Source organism: Emys orbicularis, chromosome 15 (assembly GCF_028017835.1).
Source record: "Emys orbicularis isolate rEmyOrb1 chromosome 15, rEmyOrb1.hap1, whole genome shotgun sequence".
NCBI lineage: Eukaryota > Metazoa > Chordata > Testudines > Emydidae > Emys > Emys orbicularis.
This window is the reverse complement of record NC_088697.1, coordinates 25544546-25570624: the sequence shown is the minus strand read 5'-3', so window position 1 is coordinate 25570624 and position 26079 is coordinate 25544546. Positions and strand designations below refer to the sequence as shown.

Sequence of the window (26079 nt, the reverse complement as noted above, 5' to 3'; positions counted from 1 at the left end):
CTTCCTGCATCATATCGCACTGGCCTACACAGCTCTAGAAGGAGTTTGACTAAGCCATTTATCACACACTCTTCCTAAAAATGCGCTAGCTGCCTAGTTTGGCTGGGGAGGTACTGAAGCTCTCTGGGGGGCTTGTTGGCATCTTGTGTGACTGGAACTCTTAAATTCAAACCGTGACTATCTTAGCAGACTACCGGGGAAGGGGGAGAAAGACAAGGCAAAGGATTATAGACAAAAACATGCCCAGGAACCTAGGGAATGTACTGCTTTATATAATTTATTGTATTTATGCTTATTTATTTAACTTAATGCTGCTTAAAACTGTACGTCTCCCTGGCATTTCCTGCCGGAGCCAGAAGCTGCTGCTGAAATGGGCAACATAGGGTCAGCCTGAGCCCCTAGCACTGAGGAAAGAAGAGACCAAGGCTGGAAGTTGAGGCAGGTCAGTGCCCCCTGCTGTGATGAGGATGGGTTTGTGTCCTGCTGCTGTTCTAAGGACACAAGAGCCCAAACTCACTGGTGGGATCCAGGACCCTGACTAAGGAAGGTTTTCATGTCTCTGTTACTGTGGGTCTAGCTTAACCTCCCCCTTTCCAAGGTTTTAATCCAAAGGAGAGTGGGGATCCTAGTGGTTTCTGTCCTAAATATGCCACTGGGAAGCTCATAATGTATTTGCAAGTTACTCTAGATCCTGGAGGTGAAGCTGCAGTCTGTAATCTAGCTCATGGGTTGCATGTACAGATATATTTATCCTGCTATGGAGGACAGGAACCTGCCCCAGCTGTGAAGGCCAAAGATAGATGGTAGCAGTCCAGGTTTGTTTCTCAGTCACAGGCCTTTCAGTGTCTCCTACAGCCAGTTAAAAATCTGTCCATCTAGTATACCCCTTACGCCAGCAGTCCATTTTCTAGTGTTTTGTCCAAGAGCCACAGCTTCCCTGGAAGAGTCTGTTCCATCCAGCAGATCACAGGCCTACACAAACTTGTGCTGCTTTAGTTAAACTGCTGCAGATTACTGTGTATCCATTCATAACCAGTTTCAAACTGGTACAAAACAGTGAATCCCGAGCCTGTAAATTTACAAGCTAAACCGTTAAGAGTGTCTATACATGCAGTGACACCAGTTTAACATCATATTGTTAGTGAAATCAGTGCAACTGTACATATAGACAAGCTCTTAGTATCAGGAAGCTTTTCCTGGCCTCCTGGCAATAATTCCTCTCTGGCTTTCAGCTAGTGTATCCTTCGTTGTCTCATAGCTCTGCTTATCTAGCCTTTTTTTTAACTCAGACCCTCACCCTTTGCTTCTCTGCCCCACTTGCAGAGAAGAAACACACCCATTTCTTTGCCTCCCACATTAGGGATTGAAGTAGATTATTTAATGTCAATAGGGAGCCAGAATTAAGGCACACAAATAGTCTGGGATTAAAGGAGACTAAGAGCATTAGGTACCCAAATCCTATTGCATTTCAATGGGAGTTGGGTGCCTAACTAAAGTAGTTAGGCACCCAACTCCCATTTGAAAATCCCAGCCTGAGGTGTGCTTATGGTTAAAAGTTTGTTGATAATCTAGCAGAGGTTTCTAGTGGTAAAACAGAGAGAGATAAATGGAAGGGAGGATACTGTAAGTACAGCTGAAGGTTAGTTTTCACCCTGGTCTCTTCTCTGTGAGGCTCGCCCGTTTTGACCTAGCCTGAACACATGGGCAGATACATTTATTGCCCTGCTGACCTGTGTGGGGGAGGATCGTAGCCTTCGTTTGGCACTCTGCCCCGACAGGCCCTCGTCCTTCCACTGTGCGTAACCAATCAGGTTCACAGGCTGAACAGTTTGGTTTGATTTTCAGCGTCTGACCAATTGTGAAATAGATTTTTTAAAGGGTTTATCCTTCCACTCCACTCCCCTTCCTGCTGCAGCTAAAGCACCAGCCAGATATAATATACACAAAGTAACATAAACAGCGAATGGCCTAAATAGTGCTGCGTGAGATGCTGCAGCACTGGAGGGAGGGATAGAAAGACAGCTCATCAGGAACACACATTCTCAGCTCTAATCTTTCCGTATGTGGAGAAAAAAGGAGTTTCCTTGCTAAGCCCAGTTTTCAAACTTGGCTGCCTAAATTAGGTACCTATATTCTGCCCATTGGTGCTTACCTGAAAACGGGTATTTTGGGCTGTAGGGTCCATGTAGTGCCTGTGTTTGAAAACGGGGGCCTAGTTACATAAACTCAAGACTTACTCATTTGTAAAACAGACATCATCCTCGGGTAAGTGTGCAGTTCAGATGTGGGAGAACTGGCAGCAGGGGAGGAAGACGGGTAGGCAAACACTCTTAGACTCATTTCAAAACTTTGGCATTAGTGGGAATGCTGTGTTCCTGTTAGAGTGGGGTGGAGAAAGAATGGAAACCGTTTCAGCCTGTGTACTTGACTATAAAGCAACTATGCTTCTGGAAGGGTTCTATCCTTAATGTATAGTACAAGCCACGCTTTAGCTAGGAAGAATCATGATTAAAAAATGGGTTTAAAATACAGACAAGCAAAAAAAAAAAAAAGAATCAAGGTCACAAAACTCTGAACTCCCTATGCAGCGAAAGCCTGAACCACAATTTCAAAATCAGCGTACACAGTATGTAAATATTTTAATCTTGGATGGTAGTTGTGAATGTCAAGCTCTAACCCTGACATGAACGCTCCAGCTTTGACTACTTTGCTCTCTGGTAAAGCTGATTGCATGGTTAAATTGCACATGCCAATTTGGAATCAGTTTCCTATCTAAGATCTCTCTCACTCAGTAGGTTTACAACAGAGCTGTAATTTCTAGCTCAAGTAGATATGCCCATGTTACCTTGATCAGAGGTAGCGGGTATGTCAACCCGAACTGGAAATTACACCACTTTAGACAAAAAAAAAATAAAAATCTATGGACAGAAAGGGTGCATCTCTAGTAAAGTGTAACCTTGTACCCAAATTTATTTTTTAATGTTTTGCTGCAGGCATAATGTGTTGGCTTTACTGAGCCCTGACCTGAAAGCTGCTCTGTGGAAATAATGCTTGTGTCACCAGCAGCAGCCCTTAAAGGGACCCATTTTCCTATCCCAAATATAAACAGACAATGATCAGTCAGGTACAGTAAGCCAAATTCTTCTCACGTTTAGAGCCAGACAAGTTCATGGATTCAAAGATTTACTCGGGTATAAAGGGGATAGTTCAGCCCAATATTTCCTCTTCATGTATATGCTTAGTTATCAACAGCTAATTTTCCTAACCTACATTTTTATGGGGGGGAGGGGGGGGAGAGGGGATTGTTTGTTACAAATGGATAGCTGCAGTGGAGACCATAACCCCAGTTGGCTGATGTGCACTGCAAGACATTTTGTGAGGGATCTGCAGTGATTCCCACACAAGTAAAGAGGAAGGTCCAGCTCCTCATTGGAATGAAAGCAGTGATAGAGCTGGATGTGGGTCAGGTAAGCATCTAAGAGATTGACTGCCTACCTTGGCAGCTCTCCAAACTGCTGGATGGAGTGTGTTGAGTTGGGCACGAACTCTCACAAACAGCCCCTCTCTGGGTGCTGTGGCTCCTTTGCTTCCAGTGGTGGCTAGAAACTTGAAGCACAGTAGCATAACACCATTAACACTGTTACAACATTGCCTTCAACTCACTCCCCCTCTAGCTCCTCAGAACAGATGTGTGTTGCAATGCCGAGGCAGAGTGAGGTTGAACACCGGATACAATGGCAACCCTCAGTCTAAATTTCTGTGCATTAGAATGCTAAGTACACAAGAGAGGATTCCTTTCCTACCAGTACCTAGGAACAGGGGCACTCTCCCCTCTCCTATGGCCTCGGAGTCCATTCCTCTTCATAGTAGTTTTGCGTTCCAGGGCTTGGACACATCACCTGCCATGCAGCTAGCAGTATCAGAATGGAGAGGAGTTGGAGCAGGGTAGACAGTGGCTTTTCCATCATTCAGCACTGGAACATGGAATTGGAAGAAATCTCCTCTCCAAATCCAGCCCAAAGCTAAAATGGCCAGTGCTGCTCTCACCAAGCAAGCTGCTAAATAGAGCTTAGTGTCAAGCACTTCAGAGGGTCAGTATCTTTCGTCTTCCCCCCAGGACCTTGCTGGATAAGGGGTCTCAGAGTGCTGCTGGAAAGAGTAGGGGCACCTCAGGGGAGATCAGCTCTGTCCTCTTTGCCTTTTTGGGGACCATCCAAAACAGATGGGCTTTTCCCCCTCTACACAAGCTGAGGGCAGGTAGTCCACCTATGAGATACACAGTCAAGATGACTAGTGTCTTTTCAGTTGAGTTGTAGGCAGGGTATGAACATCCCATGATAATTTGTACCAGGTTTGAGGGCAAGATCTTTTGGTTACTTACTACAATTAGCTGATGTTTGACAGGAGAAGAGCATAGCCAACAGTGCAGGCTTCTGCATGCTCTATAGCGCAGGTCCCTTCCACATGCATCCAGAACCAACCTTCTCCAAAGAATACTTCAGTACCCTAGAGGAAGGGCCTTGCTCCTTGCAGTGACTATTCTACAAGGTAACGTTCTGGGCTTGTTACTGTAGAATTTTTGTCAGCGAAGCTGCTCTTCCTTTCCCCCTCAAACCCTGCATGCATCCTCTGTGGGTTTCACGTATTTCAGCACAGCTGCACCTGGCAGTTTGCAAGCTGTTAGGCTCTGATTTGCTACCACTGATGGCTTCTTGGTGTGGTAGAATGGAACCTGGCTTGAGGTTTTGAGAAGTGGGAGGGCACTGGTTGTGAAATTACCTCTGTTCTTGTTTAACCAAGATTGTGGGTGGACACCACTAGACCAAAGTGTCTGGAATAACCAGTCTGAGAAATGACTACCGTGATGTACTGTTTGCAGGAGAGAACTGTACTGAATGTTCACTCCCCATCTGATCAGTCTGTGCTCTCTCTCTATGCTTGCAGGTGAATCTCTTTTGTGCCATAACATGCTTTTTTCTAGATGTGCAAACCAGCCAAAATAGTATGTTACTCTCCCCCTCCACTTGCTCAGCCATAGCTGAACATTCCCTTAGCTACACAGGGAGAGCTGGCCCCCAAGACACATTCTGCAGCTACAGTGCTTGCATGGCTCCATTTTCTCCCCTCCCTCACCTCACTGCTGCAGGACAATCAGCTCTTTTCTATCCCAACCTCCCTCTGTCCAGGATGGACTGACCTGATGCTGTCCCTGTTTGTCGTTCCTTGCAGCAGTTTGTGTTATGCTAGGAAATGAATGTGTTTTATTTTGGTGGGGAAAGGACTTTCCTTCTGGTGAAGGAATTATATTTGCACATGACTCAGGAGGCTCCTCCTCCTCTGACAATTTTTGTTACCTCACTCATGTTGGTCAGTTTCATTGCTAACATTAAAGGGCCAGCATCCAGAGCTGCTCGGGCATGTTCTATTTCCAAGCTCACTCTAAACTGCCCCAGCAGCCCGGCAGCTGCTGCTACTACTAAGAAACAGCAACTTTATCCAACAAAAGGCTGGAGCTTATGCCACATCAGTATCATTCCTCTGAGATGGCTTGGGAGCCTACATGTCTCCCTCCCCCATTAAATAACACTTAACAGAACAAACATGGAAGCACCAACCTGCACTCTTGGTACTGTACATTAACAGCACTTTTGCAATGTTACCAGTGGGTTGCAATGCATTATTTTTTCCACAGCTCACACCTCATCAAATGCTCCATGGCCAAGTAGTGCTGCTACATTCCTGGACTACCTTTCCCCACACAAGGGCCTGGAGCCTGCAACCCTGATTCAGGTGAGTAATCCTTACTCTTGCAAATAATTCCATTTGAGTAAGGATTTACTCGCATCAACAAGAGTGGGTTGTATGATCATCCCCACGGTGGGCATTTCCCCTCTTGAGTAGTAACACTCTAAACGGGGAGGGAGAGATATAGGCCAAGGCTCACCTCGGTCTTGTTGAATAGTCTGTGGTGGCAACACAAACTCTGGGGCTGGGCCACATGCAGAAGGAACAGCAGTTGTGTTTTGAGGCGTTGTCTGGCTAACTGTGTTTGGCTCTGTAACTGTAATAAACTTTGCGCTGTGCGCAAGGTGTGATAAAGATACTTACCTGCTAGGAAAATAGGAATTATAAAGGCTACACAGCCAAATCTCAATGTAAAGTAGCTAGAACAATGGAAAATACATTATGAATAAAAAAAAGTATTGAACAAATGACAGTGACATTTGAGTTGAGTGCTTCATTTTTTTTTTTAATTGTCCTACCTAATTCTAAGTCTCTCTTGTTATTTCCATATACACAGAGAGGGGTCTTTCCTGATGCCAGTGGGGGATGATCTTCCCAGAAGACACATTATCTTTAACAGTGCCTTGGGGCAATGCCATCTCACTCCCCCTTTTTCAAACAAAAGATAGGGAGTCCTAATACAGCTTTCCCAACAAATGGGTTCCCCCTACCTAAAAATATTTGAGAGGGTAGTAGTGTCTATCTATAGGAGCACTTCTTAAATTACAGGGTTAGTGGAAGATGAAAGACACAAAAAAGCATCTGGTTAGTTTAGAAAATCAGAAAGGGGTGGGGATGTTATGGATTGAGGGTTAATATTCCTCCCATAGCATTTTAGGCTGAATACGCTGGCCTAGGAAAAATGAAGACTTCCAACATAACCTAAGTAAGGGAGGGTTCTTCCTCCATTTTAAACACTGGGTTCTAAGGGTACGTCTACACCCAGCCGCTAGTTCGGCGGCTGGGGATCGAAGTTCCGAGTTCGATTTATCGCGTCTGGTCTGGACGCGATAAATCGATCCCGGAAGCGCTCGCCGTCGACTGCGGTACTCCAGCTCGGCGAGAGGAGTACCGCGGAGTCGACGGGGAGCCTGCCTGCCGCGTGTGGACCGCGTCTGAACCGCGGTAAGTTCGAACTAAGGTATGTCGACTTCAGCTACGTTATTCACGTAGCTGAATTTGCGTACCTTACTTCGACTTGGGGGGCAAGTGTAGACCAAGCCTAAGAAACCAGTGCCCAGTCTAAGGCATGGATGGAGCATGCTTAATCTACAGATGGGCTCAAGCTGTAAGCCTGGGATCTGGTTTCAGACACCGTGTGTCAGGTCTGTTTGGAACTGGGTTTTAGATTTACAAAAATCAGGGCATTCTGTAGCTCCTGATCCTAGTTGGGTCTCTGAATAACCATCACCTAGAATTCTGGTTTGGGCCTGTCTAACTTTAAATCACATCAGAGCGATTTATGTGTACTCTGCAATTTATGCATAACAAAGCAGAGGAATTCCCTATGCAGAAAGCATGCCTGACTCAGTGAGTGCTTTATCTATTTATTTAGGAGCAAACAGTGTGGCAGATTCATCTTAACTCTTCCAAGCTGTAAAGCAATCATTGCAGCAGGAGATATCACATTATCTGCTAGGAGCAAAAACTCCCATTTCCTGAAAAATGGCATTCAGCAGCATCTCACCCTCATGTGCCACTTCTACATATAGACAAATGCTTTCCCCAATAATCTCAGATTCTAAGACTACTGCTTCTCTGAATGAGAAACCGCAATCACCATGCTTAAATGTTTTACATATAATAAAGCCAAACCCCCCACCTTGCTACTGTATCTGCAGCTATTTATATACTGTGTTAGTACAGTACTGTGTTTATAAGTGAAACTTAATTCACATGAGAATTGCTCTGCAATAATAGGTCACATCAGACTAACACCGAGTATTCAGCATGGAGAATAATTATCACAAGAAATAACACATTATTAAGGGCTATGGGAGAAAATAACCACTGTTTGACTCTAGGTGGTGCAACTGTCCCACTATGACTTTCAATTAGTTATAAAAAGCTTCACAAATTCCAAAGCTGCCTCATCATTTTCCCATTTGGGAATAAGCAGTCCATTTCATTCGCTTGCTTACCTAAACCAGACTCTCTCTCTCTCTGTCTCCTCTCCCTTCAGGAGCTCCGGCCTTTAACTCTCTTCCGTTTGAGGACACTTTGCTAATTTCAGGGAGTATCCGTCTCCCAGGGATGCTCTCCTGTGGTTGTTGCAAGACACTAGTTGATAGAGGTTATTTCCATGATAAGCAAACACTATCTACTGTGTAAGTTAACAGAGCAAGGCTAATAGAGACAGCTAGAACTCTGACAAATAGTTGCCAAATGAAACAAACATCACTTCTTGGAATCGTTGCAGTTTATAGCAGGGAATCCCAAGGTAGCAGTGGTACAGCCTGAGGGCATGGATATTCAGGGTTAGTGTGAGGCAAGCTGGGCCGTAAATCTACATCCCATTAGCTTGCCACAGGCTAACTGGCTGTGTGAAACCTGCTACTATGTGCTAAATGTTCTGCAGCAGGTCAAAGCACACTATGGAACTTGTATGCAGCAGGGTGTGCATGGCAAGCTAGTGCATGTAGATTGCTGCCCACTAATTCTCTGCATGCTGAGTGCTGATGTACAGTTTTTTGCAGCTCTAAGCTGCTATGAACCTTCTGCTTCTCCATATCCTTGTCCTATGTTTGCAACAGCAGCCTACAGTCCAGGGCGGCATGGAGAGCAAGCATTTGAATGGTAAATAGCAAGCATTGGGGTGGAGCAGGATGATGATATTTTTAATAATTAAAGCGACTGTTCAGGCTTTATCAAAAGGTTGAGCACAATGCTAAAATGACCTTGCTGATGGCCATGTGTGTCAGGGTAATGTGACATACCCCTCAATGCTGCAGTGTCGAATTAGCATATTTTGCAAAGGAATATGGTGAGGGTAATAAATGATACTAGTATTTACAAGGCCACTGGATGAGAGTGGGGGCAAAACTTAGGAAGGAGCAGTGCCACCCGCACCCCAACCCCTTTTCCTCAGCATGCTTCAAAGGAGAATCCTTTAGCAAATGGAGTCATGAAGCTGAAGTCAAGGCTGAGCAATGTCCAAGGCAAGTGGAAGAGAATTTACACTTTCCCTTATTTCCTCCTGGTGCTGTAGAGTTTTCCCAAACCTGGCTGGAGTGACTTGGTCCTTCCAACTTCAGAGTTCCTGCAAGGAACAGAAGCCCACCCCCCCCCACACCTTGTGATTAATGCTTCCTTAGCAGAGGGATGGTCTTGTATACCATGATAAGTGAGGTTACTTCTGCTCACAGCACCTGAGAGGCTGCATTGTTAAAAATGCAACAGTGCATACAATCAAACACAGAGATGGGGCTTAGAGTTCTAAACTTTGGCTCCGAGCCCTCTGTGTGAAAATAGAAATACTGCAGCATCTTTTGGAAATAGCAAGGGGGAACAACATTTACAACACACTTCTGAAATAGCAACAGGTTTGTTTTTGTTTTAATTGGGGAGAGATGGTCAGGGTAGCATATACCACACCCAATGAGCAACCAGAGCCAGACCTCAGTTCCCTGGTGACCTAGGGTGCATTAGAAGAATGCCTACAAAATGCAAAGGGCTGGACTATGGATAGCAGTAAAGGAAGACTGGTTCAGCACTAGTATGGGACTCTGGATTAACTGGCTGAAACTTGGGGATTTCGTTACTGACAAATTTGCTTTCTTTCTGACTGAGAAGCCAAACAGATGTACCAAAGTTTCTCCAGCAAATTGGAGATCCCTGAAAATTGTGTTTCAGAAACACCAAAATATGGTGTTCCTGAAAGGAAATGCAAAATTGTCCAGAATTTCAATTTCACTTAGCAGCAGCGATCTCAAGGCTGCCACAGAGCAGGGAGCTTGCCACCCGCGAGGCCCAGCTTCAACTAGGTTTCATTGGAAAATGGCTGAGCAGCTGTACAGTGGAGAAACTGGGTTCAATTCCCTGCTTTACTATAGACTGTGTGTGTGACTTGAGCAAGTCTTTCTGCCTCAGTTTCCCCATCTGTAACATGGAGATAATAGCCCTGTCCTGCTTCACCGAGGTGTGTGTGAGGAGAAATATATTAAGTGCTCAGCTACTGTGGGGCACATCAGTGTCTATGATAAATACATTCCTGGCAGAACAAGCTACAGCACAGCCAGATCTTTTGCTATTAAGATTTAAAAAATAATCTTAATGCACCCACAATCTATACATGCTTAACCGCTTCCAGAGCCATAGTGGAAGTGTCGGACCCAAAGCAAGCCTGGGATACATAGACCCCTCCCCCATTTCTCCAAGCCTTTTGTCAGGATGACATAACCGCCCCATTTTCCTGCACCTCTCCCCAGTGGTTTTAGGGTGCCCCACAAGTCAGGGAGCAGAATCAGCCACATGTGCACAATGCTCTAGCCACACCCTTGTTTTGTATCAAGCTTGCGTACCTTATTGCAGGTCATGGCCCATCTACTCTTGGCTACTCCTCCACGGGCACAGCGCAGGTTTCCTTGTTTTCCGACGGAATGGCAAGGTAGTCAGTCCTACAGATCGAAGGAGAGCGCTCACCACAGGTAAAAAGAACCCCGGGTGGGTGCTAGCTGCAAGCATAAGCTGAGACGCTTCAAGGGAAAGACCAGTTGAGAGCTGCTATGCTTTGAAAGTCCTTATTTTTGGAGGCACCGAGCACCTGTAACTTGGCACCTCTGACATGTCAGCCCTTAACTGAGTAAAGCGCAGGGTGACTCTCACCGCAGAGAACGCCCCTTCCGAAAATGTTTTCGGTGTGCTCCTTCCTCAAGGGCAGGTGCAGAGTTTGACCCAGGATAAAATCATAAGCATATTTTCTCCCCACTCCACACAAAGGGCCTTGTTATCTGATGTACAAAGGAGGGACACATACAGCATGGAAATAGTGGAATAATCTCCAGCTGTGTCACACTGGAACTATCTTTGCCTCAGTCTTTAAAAACAGTGTGTGATGCTTATGATCATGAGTTAGGCAAATTGCAGGTAGGTCCTGGGAAAGTGTCTCCTACACCGTTCTGACAAGGTGCCTTCCAATACCCCAGTTATGGGGCACTGCACAGCTTGGCCAACATGCCTTCACTCTGAGTTGTAACCCTGTCCCTTGCTAACCTAGTGTATAGCCTCTCTCCGGAAAGACTCAATCCTGCTACATTTCACAAGGATTCTGAGATGCAGCAAGAGAAATGAATACAAGATCAAAATGCTTTTAATGGTGGCCAGATCCCCTGGTGAACCCTCTGAACCACACCCCACTTTTTTCTGCTGCAGGTGAGAAGCTCTGTAGGATTTTTACTTACGCATTTTCCTGTACAGTCTCCTCTGCTTTGGAGACCTTCCTGTAGCAATAGACCATTTCTATCAGCAGCCACAACGTGAGGAAAACCAGGAGAATATACATCATAATTTCAGAGATGACAGATGTGAAATCTTCTCCAGCTGTTGGGGAAACAATTAAAATAAATCACTGATCTCTTAGAGGATGGTGCAGTACAAAGTTGGTTCTCAAAGAACCAGCCCTCTCCTGTTTTCAACCAGATAGAGTTACCTGCAAGAATGAGCAACAGAAGATACAGGACTGTAGGCTTAGGTACCTCTCTTATTGGAACTAAGGCCAGCAGGCTGAGTCCGCTGCAGAAAATGGGGGCAGGGTCTCAACTGCCATTTGAATGAGTAGCTGTGAAGAAGCTTAGGAGGCTGTAGCTAAATGAAGAACAGAGCCTGGCAATATAGCTGCATGTCACCTTGAACTGCAGCGGTCTTCTGCTCCTCTCCCCAAACCAGCTGCCGGAAGTGGAGGAAGAAGCTCAACCTGGTTTGAGAGGGGCAGGGTTTGGCTATGGGGAGACTTCCATCAGCTGTTCCACCCTGCACGCTCGTGGAAATAAAATATACATGTACTCAAGTTTGCCACTAATTCCAGTTATGTTCTCCTCAGAGCAAGCACATGCATGTACGCACACACGCCCCCCACCCATTTTAACCGATCTTATCCTGGATGCTGATTTGTTTTCATGGCGCTTTCTTTTTCTAACCCCTGATGCATTGCTAGATGTCCTGTGCAGCAATGAGGTGACTATCAAAAATGAAGACAGAATCAAAATGCTTTTAATGGTGGCCAAGAAATAGCAGGACTTGGAGGAGAGAAGGGAAAGAGATTCACAATCAGGACAGATATGGTGTGGAAACCCTGGCCCACTGAAGTCAGTGACACCACTCCTACTGACTTAGTATGGCCAACATTTCACTGATTGAGGGGGAAGGGAGAAATGCACGTAAAGAAAAGAGAAATACACAGCTGGAGGCAGGAAAGAAACAGAGGGAGATGGAGAGAGATCACACCCAGTGGGGGAGGGAGGAAAAGAGAAGGGGTGGAGGGAAGCCATCACCGGTTCATCAACTACACTGCTGCTGCTCCCTGCTAGAACGGTGTACTGAGAGCCACTAGGGAGTAGTGTGTGCACTGAGCTGAAAAACAGGAAGCCCATTGCACTTCCTGCTTGGTACAGCATGTTTCTCTGGTTGTTCCCCTGCCCAGGAGCTGCTGGATGAGGCCAGGACACATTTCTGAGCTCTGAAACTGGGACTACGCCCAGCACAAGAGGTGCAGGGTTTCATATCGGAGCCCGTGTCAGACTTGTAAGAAAGTGTGGCTGGGGAAATAGAAGTATCTGCAAATGACCTATTCCTTGGCAGCTTCCCCACCCCTCACAGGGATACCACTGAAAAGAGCATTGTCTGGGTTTGCAATAGACTTGGCCCTTGGCAAGGCAGGTCACACCCAATGGTTCAAAGCATTTCCACCAGTCCTCCGTACCCTCCTCTACCACAGTGAGATGGATCAATCTGGAGCTTGTGAAGAGTGGGCGATGAATCTCAAAGTCAAACTCCCGGGTGACGTTACAGGTGTAGATCCCCGAATCATTCAAGGTCACATTTAATATAGTGATGGACACGTCCTGCATGTCTTTGCTCCCGTTCCACTGTAGCCGGCCACTGAAGCGGCTTGGAAATTCATGGTATACTTTTCTATATTCATAGATCTGTAGAGAAATGGGGGGGAGGGAACAGTCACCTATCAATTTGTGGATGCATCCTACTCCCCACCCTGGGATTCCCCTCTAGCTAGGAACAGTTCCCAGCTACCAGGTGGTTTAGAGTTTCTCTTCCTGAAGCATCAGGTGTTAATACTTCTATAGTGCTCTTCATCTGGAGATCTCAAAACACTTTACAAAGACAGCAAATAGAATTATTTCCATTAGACAGGTGGGGAAAAATGAGGCACCGATAGGCAAAGTGACTTGTCCAAGATGAAAGCAGGTCTGAGGCAGAGGCAGGAATAGAACCCTTATCTCCCAGGCTAGTGCTCAAGTCCATTGGATCATGCTACCATGTTAAATACAAACAACTGTTTGTAAGCACTGGAAATTGTGGTCCAAACAAAGGTATTGCAAAAGAAAACTGAAAGTGTGATGATAAATGTAAAGACTTATTTACACAGGGGGACAAAGCTCCAAGCCTGTATTGGTGGGTCCCACGCTTCCAGGCAGATTCAGTGGCCTCAGAAGCTCACTAAGGCCTCCCTTTCTCAGTACAGTTTCAAAGGTCAGTTTCTTGAGCTACTTTCATCACAGGACAGTATGGGAGGTGGGAAGGTGGAATACCCCCAGTCTCTGTTGCTCCTTAGAGCTCAGTAGGCACAGTTTGGCCTCCTGCCTGGAGCAAAGTCTGCTTCCCTTCTCAAGGGGATCTCTGTAGAGCATGGGGGGAGAAGGGAACTTCCCTCTACTCCAGGTTCTAGCCCTGGGACCCTAATGGTAGCAACTGTCGGCTGCTTTGATTCCCTGGGCCATTTCCTAGTGGTCCCCTTTTCCTAGCTTCACCCTTGCCTCAGGATTCAGCAATGCTTCCTCTCCTCCAGCTCTTTCCACCTGGGCTTCTCTAGAGAAGAGTGCGAAAGGAGAGCTTTTAAGCAGTATGAGTGGGACCTTAATTGGTTCCAGCTGTCTCTATTAGCCTAACAGCCTTAACTGACCCTTTGCCAGTTAATTGAGGTCAGGTGCCAGCATTAGCCTAATGACCTTAACTGGTTAAATTGGCATCAGGTGTCTCAATTGGCCTGGAATAGCCTTTGTTTGGCTATCCAGGGAACAGGGACCTGTTCATTCTGAGGCTGAGATACCTGCTTTCAACTACTCTCTTATATCTTTCTGGTCTGAGTCCATCACAACAGCCATGAGCATTGGAGTCCTGATTTTCACCCTGCGCTGAACTGGGCCTCCCTTTCTGCACGCTCAGCTTTATGAGTGTAAGTTGTTCTGCACTTGAGGTCATTTTGATGAATGGGTGTATCCATAGAGAAGGTCCTTCTGTGTCTAAGTGTCCTAACTTGTGCCCACGAATAATTGCAGATGCAAATCTCTCCCCACTACTATTTGCACCCACAAATTGCAGGTGCAAGAAGGGAGGCAAGTGTTTAAAAATCAGATTCACCCCCTCTACTGACAGGCATATGGGCTGCCTATTGGAAGCTCAGATGAGAAGCACCGAACGGTGGCTTAGGAGGTCGGTGACAGCATGTGGACCCTCTTGTCAGTCCCTAGTGGGTAACAGTCCATGCCATTAAAACACCCCCCGAGTCACTCATTAGCATGCTCAGCAGATAAGCCAATCCTGAATTCCCTTCTCATCCTTCCAAGTGGTCCCTCCAGATCAGAGCTCAAAACAGTGGGGCCGTATCTGGAACTCACCATTGCCACTAGCCTTGTTTTCTGGATGAAACAAAGACTTTGCACGTATGAAAATATGCAAGAACTGCATATAGTCAGGCCTCCAAGTACTCAGGACTAAGAAACCTGTTGCTTCTTTTCCTTCATATCCACATCCGTCTATTTTAACTCATTTAGAAGGACAGTTCCAACACCCCCGCAGACAGCATTCAAAGGAGCACACAGAGATAGTCTAACCGTGCTTCTTGAATCAGATGATGGAGTAACTTTCATAGGGATGTCACTGTGCCATCATCATTAAAACAGCAGGTGACAGAGCTATGTAGCGCTAAAGCCTGGTCTCGGGGAATTCAATGGCTATAATTCCGTGGACTTCAATAGGATGAGATTTGACTCTTAGAGAACAATTGTTGGGCATGAAGGCGAGATCTCGGGGTTAAATTCTGATGTCAGGAATTGGGACTCCTAAGTTCTATTCTTGGTTCTGACATGGCTTTCATATGCCTCCAAATGTATATCTAGACTGTTCAGCCAACTAACTGGCACATCATAATGGGTAACAGTCCATCCTCCAATATTCTAATTGTGCACTCTCCACCCACGTTTGGCTGTTTGCATCGCTACCCTGCAGTCACACTGTGAAGTTTGAGCGAAGCCAAATTACTGTATTGTGGCTGCTCCTCTGGCAGTCTCAGCCAGCAGCCTGTTAAACCTAGTCTAGGATCTGGGTTCTGGGGGAAACACATCAGCTGCCTTCTCCTGTAAGTAGCATAAAGCAAAACAAAATTAGGCAAAATGCACAATGCAAGCTTGCACTCTGCCACTGACCAACTCTGTAACTTTGGACAAGTCAGTTCACGTTTCAGTGCCTGTTTCCCCCTCACCCTTCAGCTGCCTTATCTATTTAGGCTGTAAATTCTTTGGGAAAGGGCCTGTCTCTTACTATGTGTATGTACAGCCCCTCACACAAGGTGGTCTTGCGCTCCATTGGGCTTTCTGAGTGCTGCTGCATGACACATAATCAACTCAATTTATGGATCAGTGATATTAGGAGGAGACAGTTACGAGACAATGTTTGCAAAGTGCTTTGATATCTCTGGCTGAGAAGTGCCATATAAATGAAAACACTGTAGTGCAAGGGTGGGGTTAAATAACTGAAGGAGCATTGTCATTTTCAGTATTGTGTGAGTGGCCTCTGGACATTTCTGTCTTCCTCAAATCAAACTTCAGATGTGACACACAACCCAAATTACACTTGCTTTTCTTATTTTTCTTGTGTGACCTTCACCAAAACCGTACCACAGAACCCAAGTTAATGTTTTCCCAGGCCTTTTTACCTCGCTCCCCGCATACATTCCCTGGACATTTCCCCCATACTAAGGGGTATGGTAGCAATGAATTAGGTTAGCAAATATACATACCAGCTCATCTTTCCCCCCTTCAGTCTTGTAGAACCATTCCACCACGGTGCTTGCAGAAACCTCTTCTCTCTTCATGCAGGAGATACAGAGTAGCTTCATGTGACTTCCTTGGACAGCCTCTGTCTCTGACGGGACTTCCACACAGACTGGAGAACAGACGCCAACTGAAGACCATGGGGGCAGAATAGCAGCAGATGGAGAGAAACACCGGGATAGAGACGGAGAAAAACAAATGATCTGTTATTCAGGTCTCTTCTTACTATAGACACATAATAAACCTCAGTGGAAAACCATCTGATTTATTACTAATGCTCATGGACAATGGCTAAAATTCTAAACTGGCAAGTTTTACAAACCTTCCTTCTCCAAGCTGAACTATATAAGTACGTAATAATTAACATGTGATTGCTGCGGGCAAATTCTTCTCGGCGGCAGCAGCTGCTTTGCCACATTTTAAGTCCCTTTTTAGAGTAATTAATGCTACTTTAGAGAGGAAGCAACATAATACATTCTCTCCCACCCACTAACACTTAAGCATGTAGAGAACTCTGTTACAGCACTTACTGAATTCTGTATTAGAACAACCTCTGCATCCAGCCTCTAGGAGCAATTGTGCACTAAGTGAAGCGGGATGAACGTTTCAGAGTGATGATGTGTCCAAACCTGACAATTAGAGTTCACTAGGCTCAACTCTTCCAGTTTTGTGGTTTTGTAATTTTTATTTAAGCATAAGAGGCTTGGAGTCAGGCAGAATTGGCATCTGGGTAAACTATAGATTCGGTGTGTATGCTAGCCAAAAAGGCTTTCAATTAGGTCAACACAAAAATTGGCAGGTGTGAAATATTTCCCTCTGTAACAAGGCAGAATGCTCCTACTCATCAAATGCTGCTATGACATAATGTAAACCCATGCTGCCCTGGGATGGGCAATATCATTTCTAGTGTCTGCTTTATATATGTCTTCGCTCTATCAAGATGCTGACTGTTACCTTCATCCTCTTTCCTATACATGGGGTCTGGACTTGCCTTTTGCAGCTGATCCACCTTAATTAAATATTATTTTGGCTGACAAAAGTCTGCACCGCCCTCCGCAGTCCTGTGGTTAGGCTATTCACCTAGATTAGGAGAGCCATGGGTTTAAATTCCCTGCTATGATGAAGGACTGCAAAGAGCCTTGTCTCCAACAAGCCGGGTGCATGCCCTAGTTTCTGGTATAGGGTGATCGGGGGCTTCCATGCTTTTGCTTGTAGCTTGACGCTGTTCCACATTAATTAAATATTGCTTGGGCAAAAGCAAAGACAGCACTCCCTCTAGAGTGCAGGGGTTTGGGTATGTCCTTGGGCTGTGGAAGAGGCAGGTTTACATGTGCTCTCTATCTGCCTTAAGAAGGGCTGTGGATAGATGTTGACTGCAGCCTTGGTGGGTGTGCTGGGGCTTTGCTGGTTAGCAATGGGGGGCTCCCTAACTCTTGCCTGTGGAAGATGTTCCATGTTAGTTAAATATTATTTGGGCCAGCAACTAGGTAAGGCTTCCTCTGTAGTCCACTGATTAGGCTATGTGCCTGGGCTGTGAGATGATATGGGTTCAAATGTGGCTGCATGTCACTACCCTAATACAGTACAGTGACTGGGACAGTTCTCCTTCTTGCCTGCTGAAGCTGTTCCACTTTAGTTAAATGTGCTCTGGGCCAGCCTCGCCGCTACCCTCACTCTCTAGTCCAGTGGTTAGGATACTCGCCTGGGTTGTGGGAGATCCTGGTTCAAATCCCCCAGCTGCTTGTTCGGCAGGGATTTGCACAGGGATTTCCTGCCTCCTAGGCGACCGTCCTTTAGGGTGGGCCATCCTTGTCCAAACCCCCTCTCTTTCTCAAGAGGCCATTGTCTTCTTGGGACGGAGAGGGGATTCGGACAGGGATCGCTCACCAGTGACTCTCCCCAGGAGGTGGCGGCCCCCAGTTCACACCCCTCAAAAGAGCAGGGGAGTGCCCTGGGGTCTGCCACAACCTGGGCGTGTATCCTGATCACGGTGGACAAGAGTGAGAGGGGGGTTTTACTGCTCAGCAGCAAAGCCTCTTTAATTAAAAGAGCAAGAGGCCCTGTGACAGGCCTCTTGCTCAGCTAGGAGGGGTCTCCTCTCACACACCACAGGCACGCCTGTCCCGCAGAGCGGGGAGTTGAACCAGGGTCACTCACAATCCGAGCGAGCACCCTAACCCCTGTACCGTAGAGGGACTTGAGAGCTTACCTTGCCCCGGTTAATAAATAGTTAAAGTGGAACGCTTGAGCGGTAAGAGATTGAGACGCCCATCCCGCCTCAGGGAAGGGATTTGAACCAGCACCTCTTTGCTGCTTGGGTAAGTAGCCAGACCACAGGACTACAGCAGGACTCACACACAGCGCCTGGCCGAATTCTCATGTAATGGTTACTGAATGTGTCCTACCTTCAACAGAAAGCACTGAGGGAGACCCCACAGCCCACTACCCGGCACTTAAGCCATTCGGTTGAGAGGTAGGCCATCAACCTTCAAATCCCTTCTCAGGGAGCATAAAGGGGATTTGAACCCACCCTGTCCCCTTCTAGGAGGGAAGCATCCAAACCACTGGACCACAGAGGGACTCACGGTGGAGGTGTGGCCCAGTGACTGCTTAATTACCTAATGACATTGGCCCACCTTCAATAGGAAACACTGAGGGAGCCAGCACATTGGAATACCTCCTAGCCCAGCACTTAGAGCATTCACTTGCCAGGTAAGAGATGAAGGTTCAAATCCCGTCTCAGCCAGCATAAAGGGGAGTTGAACCCCAGCCTCCCACAGGCTGGGCACACACCCCAACCACTAGACCACACTGGGCTACTTGGCTGTGCTTTGGCCCACAGAAAATGTAATGAAAGTGCAGCAGCTTCACCAGAAAAGAGCAAGGGAGCCCCAGGGGCAGAATACTGCCTAGCCCAGCACTTAGGCCATTCACTTGCCAGGTAAGAGATCAAGGTTCAAGTCCCGTCTCAGCCAGCATAAAGGGGATTTGACCCCCCAACCTCCCACAGGCTGGGCACACACCCCAACCACTAGACCACACAGGGCTGCTTGTTAAGCTTGCGACCCAATGAATATGTAACGAAAGTGGAACAACTGCAGCAGAAAAATTGGACACGGCCACTGCCAGGCCCCAACGAGAACCCCTCTTAGTCCAGCAGCTGCATGTTCATTCACCTTGGAGGCAGGAGATGGTTTTTCAAGTCCCTTCTCAGCAAGCTGAGGAAGGAGTTGAACCTGCATCATCCACATGCTGGGTAAGTACCCAAGCCACTGGACTAGAGAGGGGTTCGTGAAGCGGGTCTGGCCAGTTACTACTGAATGAACGTGGCACAGGCTCGACACACTACAACGAGCGAGCCTCCTCAGGCCGTCCTTTACTTCAGTATCGGGGCTCACGCTTGAGAGAATGCAGAGCCCTCCTCAACTCCCTGCTCATCAGGCGGGGAGAAGGAAATTGACCCAGCGTCTTCCCCTCCCAACCTCTGCTTGCCGGCCACGGCCAGGAACCCCTCAGGTGACTTAGGTGCCTAACCCACTTCGTGTGAGATGGTTAGGGACCTGCCGAACGCCCCGCAAAACAGCCCAGGGAGAAGGAGGCAGAGGCCTCCCGTGTAACTTTTAACCTAGTGGTTAGGGGCCTCGCCTGTGATGGGGGTCGAGGGCTGCTTCAGGTTCAGCTGGGAAAGGAGACAGTTAAGGTTGGCTCTGATAGAGGACTAGACAATCATGACTTGGGTGTAGAACGTGACTCAGGACGTGTTATTCACCCCTTCACGCAACGCAAGAACCAGGGGTCACCCGCTGGCATTAGTAGGCGGCAGGTTTAACCCAAACCAAAGGCAGTACTTCGCCCCGCAAGGCACAGTCAGCCCGTGGAACCCGTCGCCAATTGACGTGGGGCAGGCCAAAACTGTAAGTGGGTTCGAAAAAAGCATGAGAACGTGCGTGGTGAATGGGTCCGTCAGTGGCCGTTAGCCAAGACCGTCAGAGACGCAGCCCCACGCTCGGGGCGTCCTTAGCCCGCTGACTGCCGGCTGCTGGGAGGGGCCGACGGGACGGATCGCTTGCTAATTGGCCTCTTCTGTTCGTTGCCTTTGAAGCAGGTGGCGTTGGCCGCTGTGGAAAGACAGGACAGTGGGCTGGCTGGGCCATTGGTCTGATGCAATCTGCCCGTTCCCGTTCTTAACTCTCCCCTCCGCCTGATGAGCGCGAGGGATTTGCAAAGGGCTCACCTACCGCCCGGCTGAGTGCCCTAATCATTGGGTCCTGGGCTACAGTGATGGGAGCACCCTCAGTTGAAGCTGTTACACTTTAATTAAAGGCCCCTGGGCCCAGTTAAAGGCTGTGGCTCCCTCTCTGATCCCATGGTTAGGCTTCACAGAGGAACTATGAGGATGGTGTGTTCAAATCCCTTTTCTCCCTGGTGGGCGGGGGGGTTTGAAGAGGGCTGTCCTACAGCCTGTCTTGGTTCTGCGGCTCTAGCATGGGGGTCTCGTGATCCCGTCCTCTTGCTCGTGAAGCTGTTCAACTTTAATGAACTATTATTTGGGTCAAAAAGCCCAGCACCTTCCTGTGTAGTCCAGTGAGTAGGCTACGGGGCTGGCTTATGGCCGCTGTGGGTTTGAATCCTTTCTTTGCTTGTTGCAAGGGCCTCTGAAAAGATATCACCAGTAGTTCTGGCATGGAGAGGCCCCTTGCTTTTTGCCCGTAGAAGGTGTTCCACGTTAATTAACTATTGTTTGGGCAAAGCCATAGCTGTCGTTCCTTCCATGGTCCAGTGGTTGGGCTGTGTGTGTGGGATGCGTGTGCTGTGGGTTCAATTCCCCCTACTAATGCTAAAAAGGCCTTGAGGTCGGTCCCTAATGCAGGCCTGGTGAGTTTTCCCTGCTTTTTCGGGTACTGCCCTGGGGGGGGGGCAGCTACCCTCTTGCTTGTGGAAGCTGTTCCACTTTAATTAAAGGGTTGCTCGAGCAAAAGCTGCCAGGCTTCCCTCTGTAGGCTGATGGCTAGACTGCGTGCTTGGGCTAGGGGGAGATGTGAGTTCAAATCTCTCCTGGGGCGTGTGCGCTCGTCTTTCTGGGGTAGCGTCAGGGGTGCCCACCTTCTTGCCTTTCCAAGCTGTTTCACTTTAATTAAATGGTATTTGGGCCTCACTCTGTCACAGTACCCTCTGTAGGCTAATGGTCATGCTATGTGCCTGGGGTGCCAGAAATGTGGGTTTGAATCTCACCTGGGGCACATCCCCTCACCTTTCCGTAATGGCGAGGGGGTTGCCTACCTCCTTCTTGCCTGTTGAAGCTGTTCCACTTTAGTTAAATGTGCTCTGGGCCAGCCTTGCCGCTACCCTCACTCTCTAGTCCAGTGGTTAGGATACTCGCCTGGGTTGTGGGAGATCCTGGTTCAAATCCCCCAGCTGCTTGTTCAGCAGGGATTTGCACAGGGATTTCCTGCCTCCTAGGCGACCGTCCTTTAGGGTGGGCCATCCTTGTCCGAACCCCCTCTCTTTCTCAAGAGGCCATTGTCTTCTTGGGACGGAGAGGGGATTCGGACAGGGATCGCTCACCAGTGACTCTCCCCAGGAGGTGGCGGCCCCCAGTTCACACCCCTCAAAAGAGCAGGGGAGTGCCCTGGGGTCTGCTACAACCTGGGCGTGTATCCTGATCACGGTGGACAAGAGTGAGAGGGGGGTTTTACTGCTCAGCAGCAAAGCCTCTTTAATTAAAAGAGCAAGAGGCCCTGTGACAGGCCTCTTGCTCAGCTAGGAGGGGTCTCCTCTCACACACCACAGGCACGCCTGTCCCGCAGAGTGGGGAGTTGAACCAGGGTCACTCACAATCCAAGCAAGCACCCTAACCCCCGTACCGTAGAGGGACTTAAGAACGTAGCTTGCCCCGGTTAATATATAGTTAAAGTGGAACACTTGAGCAGTAAGAGATTGAGACACCCATCCCATCTTAACTGACACAGAGGGGATTTGAACCAGGAGCACTCACAAGCCAGGTGAGCACCTTAACCCCCATACCATAGGGGGCTTGGAAAGTTTCGTTTGCCCTGGTTAATATATAGTTAAAGTGGAACACTTGCAAGGTAAGAGATCAAGGTGCCAACCCTTCTCAACACATGGAAAGGGGGTTTGAACCAGCAAACTACTGGTTCAGGAGCAAGTAGGCAAACCACATGACTACTGAGGGAGACACAAAGAGTATTTGGCCCAATTCTCATGTAAGAGTTACTGAAGGTGGCCCACCTTCAACAGAAAAGACAGAGGGAGCCCCCACATCCCACTACTTCCTAGCCAGGCATTTCGGTCATTTACTTGAGAAATAAGTGCTCAACTCCTTTCTTAGTGAGAAAAAATGGGAGGAGAACCACCAACCTCCCATATGCTAGGCACACACTCTAACCACTGGACTACCCCAGCCCACTTGGGTTGCTTTTGGCCCAATGAATATGTAACAAAAGTGGCCCTCCTTCAACACAAAAGACTAAGAGAGTCCCCACGTAGGAAAATCACCTAGCACTTAGGCCAGTCACCTAAGAAGCAGGAGCTCAAGGTTCAAATCCCTTCTCGGCAAGAAGAAAGTGGCTTTGAACCCCAAACTTCTATATGCTGGGTACACAACCCAACCACCAGACTACACAGGGTTGTGGGTTAAGTTTGTGGCCCCATGACTATGTAATGTAAGTGGAACAGCGTCAGCAGAAAAAAAAAAGTCACAGGGGCCCAAGCACCACAGGAGAACACCTCTTAGTCCAGCAGCCGGATATACACTTGAGAACAGGCTGTTCAAGTCATTCCTCAGCAATCTGGGGGAGGAGTTGAACTAGCATCACCCACACACTGGGTAAGTGCCCAAACCACTGGACTACAGAGGGACTCATGGAATAAGCTTGGCCAGTTACAACTTAATGAAAGTGGCACAGGCTCGACAAGCTACAACAAGCAAGCCTCCTAAGGCCGTCCTTTACTTCAGTATCGGGGCTCACGCCTGAGAGAATGCAGAGCCCTCCTCAAATCCCTGCTCATCGGGCGGGGAGAAGGCAATTGACCCAGCATCTTCCCCTCCCAGGTACCGACCTCTGCTTGCTGGCCACGGCCAGGAACCCCCCAGGTGACTTAGGTGCCTACCCCATTTAGTGTGAGATGGTTAGGGACCTGCCGAATACCCCGCAAAACAACCCGGGGGAAGGAGGCAGAGGCCTCCCGTGTAACTTTTAACCTAGTGGTTAGGGGCCTCGCCTGTGATGTGGAGGGGGTGGGAGGCCCTGCTTCAGGTTCAGCTTGAAAAAGAGACAGTTAAGGTTGGCTATGATAGAGGTCTGTACAATCATGAATGCAGTAGAGAATGTGAATCAGGATGTGTTATTTACCCCTTCACACCATGCAAGAACCAGGGGTCACCCGCTGAAATTAGTAGGCAACGGGTTTAAAACAAACCAAACACAGTACTTCGTCACACAACGCACAGTCAGCCTGTGGAAGTGGTTGCCAGTTGACGTGTAGGCAAAAACTATAAGTGGGTTCAAAAAATGAATTAGAAAGTTCGTGGTGAATGGGCCCATCAATGGCTATTAGCCAAGACAGTCAGAGATGCAGCCCCGTGCTCTGGGCATCCTTAAGCTCTTGCCAGATGCTGGGAGTGACCGACGGGATGGATCGCTTGATAATTGCCCTCTTCTATTCATTGCCTTGGAAGCATCTGGCATTGGCCACTGTCAGAAGACAGGATACCAGGCTAGATGGATCATTGGGCTGACCCAGTATGGCCATTATTATGTTCTTAATTTCCCCCTCTGCCTGATGAGGAGAAGGGATTTGAAAAGGGCTCACCTACCGCCTGGATGAGTGCCCTAATCATTGGGTTATGGGATACAGTGTTGGGGACACCCTCAGTGTTGCCTCTTGAAGCCATTCCACTTTAATTAAATATTATTTCAGCCAGATAATGGGCGAGGCTCCCCCTCTAAGCCAGCTTCTTAGGTGGGCTGTGAAGAGCTATTGGTTCAAATTCCCTTTCATAGAATCATAGGGTTGGAAATGACTGCAAGGGTCAAACCTTTCTGCCTGTTGAAAGGGGGGGTGAAGAGTGGTCTCTTGCAGCCCATATGTGTGCCCCGATGATATAGAAGTAGCTTCATTAAGCCAGGATTTCAATACTGTGTTGCTCTGGGGTAAATATTGGGACTAGCACCATTGGCATAAGCACTCATGGGAAAATCCAAAGAACATGTTGGACATTTCTTGGCACCAATGAGACATTTCCAAAAAATACAAAAAAAAAAAAATTGCCACATTTGTAAAAGCAGCAACAACCCTCTAGATTTCATAAGTAAATTGAAATAATTGCAGTAAAAATTCTCTGATTTCATAAGTAAATTGAAATAATTGCAATACAAATTCTCTTTGATTTACATGACCCAGGGGTCACCCGCTGAAATTAGTAGGCAACAGGTTTAAAACATCAATCCATATGGTCTGCATGCTTTACGTTTATATGCTTTCAGCCCCTTAGGAACAACTGAATGTTCAATCAACATATATAGTATTTTAAAACAAGAGTAAAGAAGAATAAGTAAAGCACACACAATTACTATAGAAAAACACGGTTTCTGTGATAAGGCCACTTAATAATATCCTAATTGATGCAATTAACTTAATATCAATGCCATTTCCTTCTCTCTGTCAACCAAACTAAAAGCCACTATTAAGGCTGGATTTTATTTGAGCGCGCGTTGGAGGAGGCTCTCTGGGAGAAGCACGTCTTTAGAGAAACATGCTACAGCAGCCAAGCTCAGGGTTGCTTGGAGGAACCCAATCCAACCCCACAAAGAATGGAGGCACCTACCCCATATAACCAACAGGACTGAAGAGAGACAGAAACCCGTGGCGAGAGCAGCCATGCTTCCTAGTGGGGATGGTTCTCAGGCTGGATAAAGGCTCTTTCCAAAAAGGATCCTTCTCCCCACGCCACGCCGTGCCCAGGGGCAACAGGGTATCAAGCTGCCAGCGGATCCGTGCTTGTCTGCTGTGAATCGGTCAGCGGGGATCAAGCTAGGGACACGGGGGAGGGAGGTGTGGGAGCAGAGAGCTCAGTGGGAGTTTAAGATGCCATTTTCTTGTGGGAAGAAGTCCATGCAAGAAGCTGGCTTGAACCCCAAAGGGGCTGGCGTCAGCACCACGGACAGGTCTCCCGGGAGCCGGATCACTACCCCTCAGCCCCCCACCGAGCGAAATCTTGGACAGCTCCACTCAGGAGGCGCTGGGCAGCCTGCTCCCTGCCGGGGTCGGTTGCAACCCTTCCTCCTCCTCCCGGCCAGCGGTTGTTGCTAAGAGCAGCACACCATGGAGATGCAGGCTCCGCGCACGGCACCCGCTGCTGTGTGCTGAGTGCCAGAGGGACCGGCTTGGCGCACGCAATGCAACAGCCAGGGCCGGGGGAAGGCAGCTGGATCCCCCCCCCTCCCAAATCAGATCCGCCCAGACCGCCCCAGAGCCCGGATCCGGCAGGGTCTGGAGCAGCGGCGGCTGGGCGGGGCGCGCCCCTGGCCTGGGATCAGCCGGCTGGAGGCGCGTTTCTCTCCGCCCCTCCCGCGGGCCAGGTGCATCCTAGCGCCGTGGAGCTGGGCAGCCTCCCTGCTACACACGCTCCCCCGGCAGCATCAGCACCGAGCCCAGCCTTCCCGAGGGACGCTGGCTCAAGCCAAGCATGCGCAGACACCTCCGTTCCTCTCCCAGCCAGAGAGACAGACCCCCACCCCCGTCATCAGACAGCAGCTTCCCATGGAGAGTCAAGCCTCTGCTGCTGCCTCACCTGCCCTGCTCTTCCCCCCGCCCCAGCATCCTTCTAGACACTCAGAACCCTCCCTCCAGACTAATGATAACGCCAAAGCTTTCTAGCTAATAGCTAGGGCGCATCCCCCCTCCTCGCCTTTAGTTCCATCCTATCCGAGCAATAAGGCCTCCAATAACAGCGAAATCCTTTTTCTGGAGCAAGCCATGCACTCAACGA

The 26079-nt window shown here is 48.2% G+C and overlaps 1 protein-coding gene across 1 annotated transcript; it reads right to left on the bottom strand.

Moving 5' to 3' along the window:
• Positions 1–10336: 10336 nt before the first annotated feature.
• Positions 10337–24970, bottom strand: SCN3B (sodium voltage-gated channel beta subunit 3). Its single transcript, XM_065417280.1, has 5 exons — positions 24916–24970; positions 16034–16197; positions 12701–12926; positions 11184–11322; positions 10337–10400 (listed from the first exon to the last, which is right to left on the bottom strand). The coding sequence occupies exons 1-5, from the start codon at positions 24968–24970 to the stop codon at positions 10337–10339; spliced, it is 648 nt and encodes a 215-aa protein (XP_065273352.1).
• Positions 24971–26079: the final 1109 nt, after the last annotated feature.

What these genes read in the sequence shown, in the direction of transcription:
- SCN3B (XM_065417280.1), bottom strand. Translation starts at nt 24,970, where the DNA reads ATGGCTGCTCTCGCCACGGGTTTCTGTCTCTCTTCAGTCCTGTTGGTT. An exon ending in AGTCCTGTTGGTTATATGGG is followed by an intron (nt 16,198 to 24,915) that starts GTAGGTGCCTCC and finishes CATGGTCTTCAG; the next exon opens with TTGGCGTCTGTTCTCCAGTC. An exon ending in GAGACTGTACAGGAAAATGC is followed by an intron (nt 10,401 to 11,183) that starts GTAAGTAAAAAT and finishes TTCGATCTGTAG; the next exon opens with GACTGACTACCTTGCCATTC.